General features: G+C 50.9%; 1 protein-coding gene across 1 annotated transcript; it reads right to left on the bottom strand.

Moving 5' to 3' along the window:
- Positions 1 to 9,789: 9,789 nt before the first annotated feature.
- Positions 9,790 to 12,678, bottom strand: LOC142830917 (uncharacterized). The gene is made up of 2 exons (XM_075938671.1): positions 11,760 to 12,678; positions 9,790 to 10,772 (listed from the first exon to the last, which is right to left on the bottom strand). The coding sequence occupies exons 1-2, from the start codon at positions 12,277 to 12,279 to the stop codon at positions 10,174 to 10,176; spliced, it is 1,119 nt and encodes a 372-aa protein (XP_075794786.1). The 5' UTR covers positions 12,280 to 12,678; the 3' UTR covers positions 9,790 to 10,173.
- Positions 12,679 to 12,945: the final 267 nt, after the last annotated feature.

Below are 12,945 nucleotides of genomic sequence, written 5' to 3'. Positions count from 1 at the left end.
TGCCTGTTGGAAGTTCATGGCAGTCTTTCCAATGAATTCAATTGGAACTGGAGTAGATTCTGTAATGGGAGGTTCCTGAGAATCTCTTTGGCTGTGTCCAGACTCAGGGTTTTTTTCGAAAAAAGTAGCCTTTTTTTGAAAAAACTTCACCTGCGTCTAGACTGCAGCCACGTTCTTTCGAAATTAAATCGAAAGAACGCGGCTTTTCTTTCAACGGTGGTAAACCTCATTTTACGAGGAAGAACGCCTTTTTTCAAAAGTGCTCTTTCAAAAAAAGGCGTTCTTGAATGCCAAAAGGGCTTTTTAGAAAGAGAGCATCCAGACTCACTTGCTGCTTTCTTTCGAAAAAGTGGCTTGCTTTTTCGAAAGTACTGCTTGCAGTCTAGACGCTCTTTTTCGAAAGAGGCTTTTTCGAAAGATACTTTCGAAAAAGCCTCTTTCGAAAGAGGCTTGCAGTCTAGACACAGCCTTTCAGTGTATCCTAAAGACAGACAGTAAGTCCAGACTAGTTTGGCTGGTTTATTCTTGTCTAGTCTCTGCCTCCCTCCCCTATTTTAAAGGTTGCTTTGCATCACTCAGTTTTTCTGAGCACCAAGCTTTTTGAATCAATTTTAACTCTCAGCTGTCCAAATATAATTTGAAGTAACTCCAGACCATTAACTGATAGTGGAACATGGCCCTTTCTTTCTGGGCCATTCCTTTCAGATGGTTGTTTCTTTAAGTGATTTTTAATCTTTTTGTCCTCTAGGATGCTTATACCATCTGTGGCAGTCTCTGTAGAAAAGTGGAGTCACTGCTAGCATGCCCCTGAGTGGCTGGCTGTGGCATAACAGGCTCTCCTCTTCTAGCACCCACTGCCTACAGCCACTCAGGTAACCAAACAGTCTAATAAACTAAACTCAGATGAAGTTAATACTTCACCCTACCCTGGCTTAGTCCTCCATAGACTTTTCATGCCTTCCTGGGCTCTGCAAGGGTGTTCTTCCATTCTTGGGTAGACATACTCAGCAGGGCTTTTACTTTAAATTTCTTCACTCCCTTGCATCAGGGTGTTTCTACCCCAGTTTTGGGTTCCAGTACAGGGTTGCTGAGGTGAACAGATAAGGTCTACTTTCTTAGACTCCCTGCTACTTCCATGGATTTCTTCCTGCCTAGGCCTTTTCCCACAGTTCTTCCCTAGAGTTACTGCATGTCTTCCCCTGTATACAGTCTTCCTTCAATTTCTAACAAATCAGAGAGGGCCTGCAGTGATCTTTTCCTTTCTCCCTGCAGCCCTCTTCTCATATGGCCTTCCTCTCCCTTTATGTTTTCCAACAGTTATCACCTCCTTCCTCCTGCTGAACTTCATGTTAGGCCAGCACTTTAACTGAGCTCTCTCTCACTCAAGGTGAAATCTCTTAGTGCCAGTCGTGGATATAAATTGCATCACAGGCACCATGTAAATTAGATAAAAACAAGTAATGAATGTTTGTTCTTAAATTACTGAATATCAGATTACTAAATTACCAAGCTGGTCAAAAGTGGGAAAATGCAGAATTTATTTTAATCAAACTTTGAAATTCAGAAAGTTTCAATAAAGTTGCTCTTTAAAAAAATGCAGACTGTTAATCCACGGGTAAAGATTGACACTAACAAAAGGTTCAACGTATTTTCCTTATACATTTTAAAATATGTTTCCAAGAACAATGAAAGTTTCCAATATATTTCCTAAAACCTCCCCAAAACTATAGCCCCAATCATGCAAACACTCATATATTTCCTTATGGTTTCTGTGGGATTGCTTGGGTGCTTAAAGTCAAGTCCATATATACATGTATGCAGGGCTGGTGCCCATTGTTGAAGTGAAAGGGCTTAGATCAGTGGTTTCCAACATTTTTAAGCACGAGTTCACTTTTTGAATTTAAATGCAATCCAAGATTTACCTCAAACCCAAATACCCTTGTCCTGCCTTCATCAAGGCCCCGCCCCTGCTCACGCCATCCTCCCTCCCTTCCCCATTCTCCCTCACTTTCACCAGGCTGAGGCAGAGGGTTGGGGTACAGGCTCTGGTCTTGGATTAAGGAATCTGGAGTGTGAGAGGGGCTCTGAGCTGAGCTAGGGGTAGGCAGTTTGGGTGCCGGAGGGGGGTCTAGATGCAGGCTCTTGGATGGTGTTTGGATGCAGGGGTACTCATGGATAGGGCAGGGACTTGGGATATAGGAGGGGGTTCATGACTGGGGTAGGGGTTTGGGATCTCTGCTTCAGCTGGACATTGGTCACCTCAGGTAGCTCCTGGGGGGTAGTGCAGTGAGGCTAAGGCAGGCTCACCCCTGTCCTGATCTTACACCTCTCCCAAAAGCAGCCATTAAACTCCATCCTAAGTCCTGTTGTGCCCCTTCTCTGCTCTGTGGAGAAGGATACAGAGTGGGAGAGGTGGCATCTTGACATCAGAACCCTCCTCTGCCCTGCACATAAAGCAGGAGGCTCCTGAGGAGACAGCTCCAAGGCAAAGGGCAGGAGATGTACAGCAGATGGGGGAGGAGCAGCTGAAGTGGTGACACTTGATAGCCTCTTGGCCAAATCAGTCAGGGTCACCTGTCAGAGGCTCCAAGATCTACCAGTAGATCGGGATGGTGACCACTGTCTTAGATAATACAAACTGAACTCTTACATTCAAAATATGTTGCTACAATTCTATTGCAGTAATAGGAACATAATAATGATCCAATAATGATATAATATTAATAGGGTTGCTAATGATCTCAGTAAATCCTCATACATGCCAACCAATTCTTCTCATTTTCCTGAATTAAAAATGCAGAGACTGTGTTTTGAGATATTTGAGTAGAAACCTAACACTTCTATAAATGACAATAGATCTGAAATGAACTATGTATGCATACTGATAAGCTCCTCATTAAAAACAAATTTTATTGATGGTACTGTTGTCAATTAAGATACCATGATATATAGACAGTGGGATCATATATAATTTAAAGTATTCTCACTTTGCACACAGACAACTGAACAAATATAATTGATTCATGTATTGCAATTTTCATTCCATTAGTTAGAATATATATCCAAAATTGAAGATGTCAGTCAAATTAAATGAATGCATGTTTTCATAGTGCTTTGTGATTCCTTTTATTAAACTAAGAACAAAAATCAATCACTATTTTTGTATTCTGTTTCAACAAGGGTATCAATCCTGTGGAAAGTTATGTGGCAATGAATATACTTGTTTACTTTAGTCATGTTAAAAGATTATTTTGGACAACATTGATCTATTAAATGTGCAAGAAAATAAGCTAGTTATAATAGCGGTATCCATAAACATTTTTAGCAATACATTTCATGCAAATACTCTCAAAGACTTACCCAGCATTGCCCGAGTCAGGCCCGGTGTGCGGGTGGGGAGCATACCTTGGTTACTAACTTCTCCCCAGGTCGGCCCAGAGTGAGTCAGTGGGGAGCCCACCCCAGCCACCAGCTTCTTCACAATGCGGGGAAGGGGACCGTGCACCCCCGCTGCTGGCTTCGCCCCAGGACCAGACCGAGGGCAGAGGGAGTGCCATGCAGGCCTTCTGCCAGTGCTTCATGGTCTTCGCCTGGGAATGGCAGAGGCCATACAGTAACTGGCAGCTGCTCCCTAGAGCAGGCTGGGGTGCTGGTTGCTGCCAGCCAGTGGCTTCCCACTGGGGTGCTTGCTGCTCCTCTGTGGTCATTCCACAGTATAACTCTACCTACCAGATCATTCCTTTTCCATTTTGTGAGAAACAATCAAATTCCAGGAACATCACATTGTCCTGGCAGAGCCAAACCTTGACCTTGCTACGATAAGCTAGGATAAGAGGAAGCTGCATACCAAATTTGGTGGTTCTAGCTCTTATCATTTAGGTGCTCTTGAACAAATAAACTCACAGACAGACAGACACACAATATGTAGATAGATACTCCTATTTCTGAATTTACTTACACCAGTTCTACACTCCTTTGCCTTCAGGAGAATTAATCTTGATTTCTACCAGTGTACGTGAGGTTGGAACCAGAAACTGTATTTCAAATGCTTTCATTCAGTTCTTGGTATCTAGATATTGAACTGCAAGATGAGTAATGCTGAAAGGCAAACATTCCCAGCTATTTCTGAGATCTTTTATTACTGAAGCACAGAATAACAACGGAGCATCGTACATAAGCAAAACTCTCATTTCATTTAGTGGAGTTTTGTCTGCCCCAGAGGCCTTGGACCTGGACTGTGATGTGTTATAAACATATCCTGTGAGCATTTTCTTTGGAAAAGCGGTTAACCAAACACTGTTTTAATCCTTCAAAAATTTCAGATAGCTGCTCCAAGGGAAGGGCCCGATACTGCAAACATTGAGGATGTGTCTAAACTACATGACTCCATCGATGGAGCCATGTAGATTAGGCTGATTGGCAAAGGGAAATGAAGCCGCGATTTAAATAATCGCGGCTTCATTTAAATTTAAATGGCTGCTGCGCTGACCAGACAAACAGCTGAACAGCTGTTTGTCGGCTCAGCGCGCTATTCTGGACGCTCCTGCGCCAACCTGAAAGTCCTTTATCGACCTCCCCGTTATGCCCTGTAGAATGAGGTTTACCAGGGAGGTCGATAAAGGGCTTTCGTGTTGGCAGGGGAGCATCCAGACTTCCCCGGTCTGACGACAAACAGCTGATCGGCAGAGCGGGGCAGCCATTTAAATTTAAATGAAGCCGCGATTATTTAAATCGTGGCTTCATTTCCCTTTGCTGAACAAACAAATCTACATGGCTCCGTCGATGGAGCCATGTAGTGTAGATGTACCCTGAAATGTGGGCATCTCTAAAAGCTATTTGCAGCATCAGACTGTTTGAATGTTAAACATAGAATTGGTGTCAATTCGAGCTGCAATGGCAGTCTAAGTGAATCCCTCACACACAACGAGCAAGAGCTGAGGCAGAAGGAAAAAATAATATGAAGAAAGCAACTTTTCAGATAAACCAAGTGCCATCCAAGTTGAAAACAATTTTTTGGCAGCAAGCAGGGGTGAGTATTGCCTCACCTATTCTGTTCTTAAACTGTGTTCATCACTGTAGTTTATGAGTGCCTTGTGACCTGTGAGCACTCCAAAGAAACTGAGGATTACCATCAAAAGCTTTCCCCAAAGTAGTGGTTTATCATATTATGGCTATTTGACAGTTTCCACAGAATATTTTTATTTCAGTCACTGCTGACACTCAGCAGTTATCACATTTGTGCATATATAAAAGTTAGCATCTTTATAGAACATGGTAGTATAAATCCATCTCTTGCTCAATGAACAGTATTAGTTATTACTATTTGTAGTGTGGAAATACCTAGGGGCCTTGTCTAGGATTGGGGGTTCACCGTGCTTAGTGCTATAAACAGAAAACGAAAAGAAAGGCCTTGTCCCAAAGAATTTACAATCTAAAGTCAAGGTTCGGAATATCTTATTCACACTGAATGAACCACAAGCTGTCTGACAGGTCAATGGAGTTACTTGTAAAATAAGATTTTACTCAGCGGCAGTTAGGACATTATGATCTGCCTCTAAGGGCTTGTCCACACTACAGAGAAGATCAAAGCTGCTGCAGTAGATCTTCCAGGGTTCAAATTGGTGGGTCTAGTGAAGACCTGCTAGTTCAAACTGAGAGGGTGCTCCTGTTGCCAACAATACTCCTGCTTCTTATGAGGAGTAAGGGAAGCTGATGGGAGCGTGTGCTCCCATCGACCTACCGCTATGTGGACATCACCAAAACACGATTTAAGATACCTTACTTCAGCTATGTAATTAATATAGCTAGAGTTGTATATCTTGTTGACTTTCCCCTTTAGTGTAGACCAGGCCAATGAGTTTTGCTATTGATCTCAATAGATTTAGACACTATGGCTACGTCTGCACTGGAACCCTTTTCCGGAAATGCTTAAAATGGAAGAGTTTTCCGTTATAAGTATTTCCAGAAAAAGCACGTCTACATTGGCAGGATGCTTTTCCGGAAAATCACTTTTTCCGGAAAAGCGTCCGTGGCCAATGTAGACGCGCTTTTCCGGAAAAAAGCCCCGATCGTCATTTTCGCGATTGGTGCTTTTTTGCGGAAAAGATTACTGTGCTGTCTACACTGGCCCTTTTCCGGAACAGTTTTTCCAGAAAAGGACTTTTGCCTGAACGGCAGCAGCATAGTTTTTCCGGAAAAACACTGACAATTTTACAGTAGGTCGTCATTGCTTTTCCGGAAAAGCAAGCGGCCAGTGTAGATAGCTCACAGCTTATTCCGGAAAAGCGGCTGCTTTTCCGGAATAAGTGGCCCAGTGTAGACACAGCCTATATGAGTTAGTAAAGTGCTGCAATAAAAGTTTCTATGCAGTGCCAAGCCCTGTGTGGCTTGAAAGCTTGTCTCTCTCACCAGTAGAAGATGGTCCAGTCAAAGCGATTACCTCCTCCACCTTGTCTCTCATGATAGGAGATTTGCATTTTGGAATCAGACTTTTATCACCCTACCATACAATAAACACGCATCCAATTTTCTCACTGCTAATTTTGAGCATATTACTGGGGAGTCAGCATGCCTTGGAGAGCCTTATCACCCAGGCCTGAACCATCATCTAATGTTCAAAGAAACTGCGGACAGAGAGAGGCTGTAAGAGTAAAAGTTGTATGCTTTTCCTTTTTCATCTTTCCAGCAGAACTCCAGTCAGCCTGCTGCAAGGCAAATCCATTGGGGCAAGCTGCGCTACACTAGAAACAGGCTATCTTAACGAATGCTGAGTCACAACTGAATAGGGAGGTTATAAAAAGTTATAACTGGAGATACACTCTTACTTTGGAAAAGGCAGCTTTATATGTCTACTCATTCTTTTCAACCTTACACAATAAAATGTGTACAAAAGGCTAAAAAGTATGTCTACCACATCTGTACTGTTTGAAAACAATATAGCTTGCAGGTTATTGCACTGGGGCATTTGAAAATTTTATGTGTAACAGCAAGATTCTCCCAGTATGAGAACACCTGTAGTAACATGCTTAGAATCACAGAGGCTACGTCTACACTGGCATGAATTTCCGGAAATGCTTAAAACGGAATACATTCCGTTTTCAGCTTTTCCGGAAAAGGAGCGTCTACATTGGCCACGGAGTTTCCGCGATAACGATGCGCTTTTCCGGAAAAGCGCGTCTACATTGGCGGTGCGCTTTTCCGGAAAAGCAGAAAGCCCGGAGCCATTTTGAAGAGGGCAAAGGCCACCAGCCCTTTCCGGGGGCGGGGCCAGAGCGCCGTTCAGACACGTGCTTAAAGGGGTCTCGCCGGGCAGCCGTTGGTCTCCTGCTCCCGTGCCTTGGGGCCTCTTCCAGGGACTGACACCCTTCGCAGGTCTGTGGGTGCCCTTTGACTTTTGGGGACACCCCCCCCTTTGGCCCCCAACTGCTTTTCTCTGCGGTTTATTTTTTTGCCCAGCTCTGTGTACTATGGAGCCACGGGTGGCCATGTGCCTGGTCGGGCCCCTCTTGGTGCTGTTCCGCTGGCTGCAGCTCGTGCTGCAGGCCGGTGCCATGCTGTTCATGGACCAGGAGGCAGAGATCGCCTTGGACGCCCTCACCAGGGAGGCTCTGGCAACTCTGTCTCATCAGCACCCCACTGTATACCGGCCACTCTGGAGTTTGGACATCAGCACCGACTGGTGGGACCGTGTGGTCCTCGGACTATGGGACGACCAGCAGTGGGTCCGGAATTTCCGGATGAGAAAACAGACCTTCTTGACCCTGTGCACCTGGCTCACCCCCGCGCTACAGAGAACCGCCACCCGGCTGCGGGCACCCATCCCCGTCAACAAGAGGGTTGCCATCGCGCTGTGGAAGCTGGCCACACCGGACAGCTACCGCTCGGTGGCACACCAGTTCGGGGTGGGAAGATCCACCGTTGGCGTGATCGTCATCCAGGTAAGTCCCAGGGGGAGTGGGATGGGGGGAGGGTGCTCCACTCCAGGCCCAGGGACAGCCAAGACTCCAGGCTGGGTCGCCCAGGGGTTTTGGCCATCCCTCCCTTGCACACGCCCACTGGTGGGGGGGGACATGGGGGGCCCTGGTGTGTGTGTGTGTGTGTGTGTGTGTGTCTGTGTGGACAGAGGGAATCGGGGGGGGGGACCCAAGGGAGCGCACACTCACCCCTGGCTGTATGTAATGTGTTCCCTTGTGTTTCTCTGCACCCTTCTGCAGGTTGTCCACGCCATCAATGACGTCCTGCTGCCAAGAATCATCCGCCTGCGCGACGTCGATGAGACCATGGCCGGCTTCACTGCCCTCGGGTTCCCCAACTGTGGGGGAGCCCTGGACGCCACCCACATCGCCATCCGGGCCCCAGAGCATCGAGCAGCCCACTTTATGAACAGAAAGGGGTACTGCTCCATCATCCTGCAGGCCCTCGTGGATCACCGGGGCCGCTTCCTGGACATCTACGGCGGCTGGTCCGGCCGGGCACACGACGCCCGCATCCTCCGGAACTCTGGACTGTTTCAGAGGTTGGAGGCGGGCACCTACTTCCCCCGGCGGGACTTGACTGTTGGGGATGTACCGATGCCCATCTGCATCATCGGGGACGCGGCCTACCCCCTGATGCCCTGGCTCATGCGGCCCTACACGGGGCAGCCGGACCAGAACCGGGCCCGGTTCAACGACCGCCTCAACCGGGCCCGAAACCCAGTGGAGCTGGCATTTGGTCGCTTAAAAGGCCGCTTCCGTTGTTTGCTCACCCGTCTCGACATGGGTGAGCAGAATGCAACGGAAGTGCTGGCCGCGTGCTGCGTGCTCCACAATATTGTGGAGCGCAGTGGGGAGGCCTTCCTCCCTGCATGGGTGGCAGCTGAGGCACAGACCTTGGACCAGCCCGCCACAGCTGCCATCCGCCAGGCGCGCCAGGAGGCGGTGCGCATTAGAGAGGCCCTGGTGGAGATGTTTGCCCAAGCCCCCTAGCAGGGTCGCTTGGGTCACCCCAGAGTACTCTGTCCCAGCTCCTACCCTTCCCCACCTCCTCCCCTTACCTCCCCCCCGCCAATAGTATAGTAAAGCGTCGGGTCACAGCATATCGCGGCCGTCATCGAGTCTGTTCGTCGGGTGCGTCGGGCGTAGTTAGGGTTTGTCTTTTAAGTTAGGCTAGGGTTTAGGCCACCATCGCCGTCCTGAGGAACAGCCAACAGGATTTGGGACTTGTGTGGAAGGCTTACATCAGTTCCATCTTCAATGGATCTCCTGGCTGTTCCTCTCCTGAGGCCCGGAAGGCCCAAAGGACTGACATGGCCAGCAACAGCACGATCATCCATCGAGGGATCTCCTGGCTGTTCCTCTCCTGAGGCCCGGAAGGACCAAAGGATCGAGGTGGCCAGCAACAGCACGATCATCCATCGAGGGATCTCCTGGCTGTTCCTCTCCTGAGGCCCGGAAGGACCAAAGGATCGAGGTGGCCAGCAACAGCACGATCATCCGTCGAGGGATCTCCTGGCTGTTCCTCTCCTGAGGCCCGGAAGGACCAAAGGATCGAGGTGGCCAGCAACAGCACGATCATCCGTCGAGGGATCTCCTGGCTGTTCCTCTCCTGAGGCCCGGAAGGACCAAAGGATCGAGGTGGCCAGCAACACCACAATCGTCCTCCCTGTGCCTAGAGTTTGTTTAATAATCTCTGTTGTGTGCATCTTGTAACTGTTCTTGCTAGTTTGTAATCTATGTTAATAATATTTTGTGGTTTACCTGTTACTGAAAAGTGTCATCATTTATTTCTGCGCCACAAACTACTGACCACTTACGAAGGCCCCCCCCCCAGTGAATAGAGTACAGATTTCGTTCTCCACAGTTTGCCACCATGTTACATTTAAGTGGCTACTTGGCATCTCACATCATTTTGTACACTACCCAAGAGTTACACAATACCCAACACACGAATGAACAGCAAAGTAGAGATCTGTTTATTTACAAGGGGGGGGGGAGACCTTCAACTGGGACAGGAGAGGGGGGAGACCTTCAACTGGGACAGGAGAGGGGGGAGACCTTCAACTGGGACAGGAGAGGGGGAGACCTTCAACTGGGACAGGAGAGGGGGGAGACCTTCAACTGGGACAGGAGAGGGGGGAGACCTTCAACTGGGACAGGAGAGGGGGAGACCTTCAACTGGGACGGGGGGAGGCAGTTACTGGGGTGGGCGGCCCCTGCGAACGCTCCTCCGGGGGCCAGCCTGCCCACGCTGGGCAGACCGCGTCGGGGCAGGCTGCACGCGGAGGTGGCCAGGAGCATGGACACGGCCAGGAACAGGGGCATGGCCAGGAACAGGGGCAGGAACAGGGGCAGGAACAGGGTCAGGAGGAGGGGCAGGAACAGGGCCAGGAGCTGGGATAGGAGGAGGGGCAGGAACAGGGCCAGGAGCTGGGATAGGAGGAGGGGCAGGAACAGGGCCAGGAGCTGGGATGGGAGGGGGCATGACCTGTGCTACAGGAGGGATGGCGGGGGCCTGGGCTCCGCCCATGCCATAGTGAATGGCATGCACAATATGTGCTGTGAGAGTGTCCATGGTGGTGCGCATCCCTCTGCATTCGGCCAGGAAGGCAGCCCAGGCATCCTGCCGCCACTGCAGGTCCCCCTGCACCCGCTCCTCGATGGAGGCCTGGATTGCCTCCACAGCATGGACGTGGCGCCGAAGCAGCTGGTCCCTCTGGCGGAGCCTGTGCCTCCGGGGTTGGCCTGCTGGGGGTGGCGCTGCTGCCGCAATGGAGGGTCTGGTGCTGGGTCCCGCTGCAAGGAAGAGAAGAAAGGATGGGTCAGTCAGGCAGGCCGTCCACTGTCCCCACACCGCATGCCCTCCACCCCGAACCCAGGTGACCCCACAGTTGTGTGGCTTGGGCCCACTCGGTTCCCCTCCTGCCTGCCCCTGGAGTAGGGTCCTCCCTCCAGGGTATTGTAAGCACCGCTCTGTATCCTGGCCCCATGCAGGGCAGGAGGGTGCTAGTGCAGCGTTCACCTGTGGAACTCCCTGCCGGTGGAGACTGTGAAAAGCTTTTGGGTTAATCACTGCTGTTTGACAGGGAGCGAGATGCATCCCCACGCAGTGCCTGGGAGCACATCTGGCAGAGGCGGTCTGGGCTCTCAGATCCCCTCGTGTGGGATATCTTCTGGACGGAACCAGAAGGGTGACTGGGGGGTGGGGGGATGTCCCATCCTTGCAGCACAACTCAGGGGCCCTTCTCCCTCCCACGATCCCTCCCGCAAGCCCGGTAGCCCAGGAACATGTGTGGCCCCAGTGGGGACTTCCCTTGGGGAACCAGCCAAGGCACCGGGAGCAGGTGAGGGGCTCGGTGGGGGCCACGGTCACAGGACCGTGACGCTGCGGTCTACCCAATTAGAAGCTGGCTGTGCCTCACAGCCAGGCATGGGACAGTGTGCCGTTCTCTGGTCTGCACCCTTGCTGGAGCTGCGGGCTCTGGGCTGAGTCCCTGGGGCCCTGGCCAGTTCCGTCCGGCATCCACCCTTCCCCCTGGTCCCGCCAAATGTGTGTGAGCAGCAGGGTCCCAGGCGTGGCCTGCAGCTGCCTGCCGTGGTCACGTGCCACTCGGTCACCAGGTTGCACGTGGTTGCACCTGCTGCTTGCTGTCCTCATGCTATGCAGCGTGCAGCTCACGTGGCCTGAGTGACATGCTCTCCCCCTCCCCCCTCCGGGCACCTGGCTCCCCACCGCCCGCCCTCCGCCCCCCACCCTTGGGAGTGCAAACTGCACAGACTCACCAGTGGGTTCCTCCCCGTCCTCGGAGGAGTTGCTGGAGGGGGCCTGCTGGGTGGCAACGCTGGCCTCCTCACCAGATGCACTGCCGCTGTCGTCTGCCTCCTCCGGCTCGGTGGGACGGTTAATAGGTGGCCGCTGGCAGGTGTCCACGGGGACCGGTGGGGCTTGAGGGGCGGGCTCTCCCAGAAAGGAGTGGAGCTCCGCAAAATATGGGCAGGCGTCGGGTCCTGCCCCCCTGCCCTCAGTGGCCCTGACATACCCCAGCCGCAGCTCCTTGACTTTGGAGCGGACCTGCTCACAGTTGCGGCTGGGGTGTCCCTGCTGGGCCAGGTTCTGCGCAAGCCGAGTGTACAGATCAGCGTTCCGGCGCCGGGAATGGAGGTCGTGGAGACCCTCCTCCTCCTTCCATAATTCGATGAGGGCCTCCAGCTCCCTGGGGCTCCAGGATGGGGCCCGCCTTTTGCGGCCCCTGGGGGCCTCCTCCGCTGGGGGTCCAGGGGGCTCTCCAGCAGGAGCTGCCATGGTGCGGTGAGCCGAAAGGAAAAAAGTGTTGGGCAGCACAGCAGGCGGCAGAGCTGACCCAGACAGGCTCCTGGCACGTGCGCCCAGCAGCCTGAGAGCCCTTTAACAGCTCGGGCTTACCAGGAAGTCCGCGGCTCCTACGGGGTCTCCCAGCGTCCAAACCGCTTTTTTTCGTTTTTTCTGCTTTTCCGGAAAAGCTGTCTACACTGGCCCTTTTCCGGAAAAGCTTTTCCGGAAAATGGACTTATGCCCGAGCGGGAGCATCGTACGGTTTCCGGAATAGCGGCTGATTTTGTACAGTACAGCATCGTTGCTTTTCCGGAAATTCAAGGGCCAGTGTAGACAGCTCGCGGCTTATTCCGGAAAAGCGGCTGATTTTCCGGAATAAGTGGCCCAGTGTAGACGCACCCAGAGTGCTTATATATATATATGGTATTAAGTCTTACTCCTATGGCTGTTCAAATCCTAGACAGTTACATCAGACATTCCTGCCAACTTCTTCTAGACTGGCTTTGGTTTTGATATTGCAGACTTCATGTAACTTGCAGCGGTAAGATTTCCCTGCCTTCAAATATGAGAAAAGAGAACAGGGACACAAACATGAATGCAGAGAAAGACTCTAGGGGAGGAGCTGTTCTATATTTGATTTTGACAAATAGGGAGAAC

Source organism: Pelodiscus sinensis, chromosome 11 (assembly GCF_049634645.1).
Source record: "Pelodiscus sinensis isolate JC-2024 chromosome 11, ASM4963464v1, whole genome shotgun sequence".
NCBI lineage: Eukaryota > Metazoa > Chordata > Testudines > Trionychidae > Pelodiscus > Pelodiscus sinensis.
Note: the sequence above shows the minus strand (reverse complement) of the source record. Positions and strands in the feature narration are given on the sequence as shown.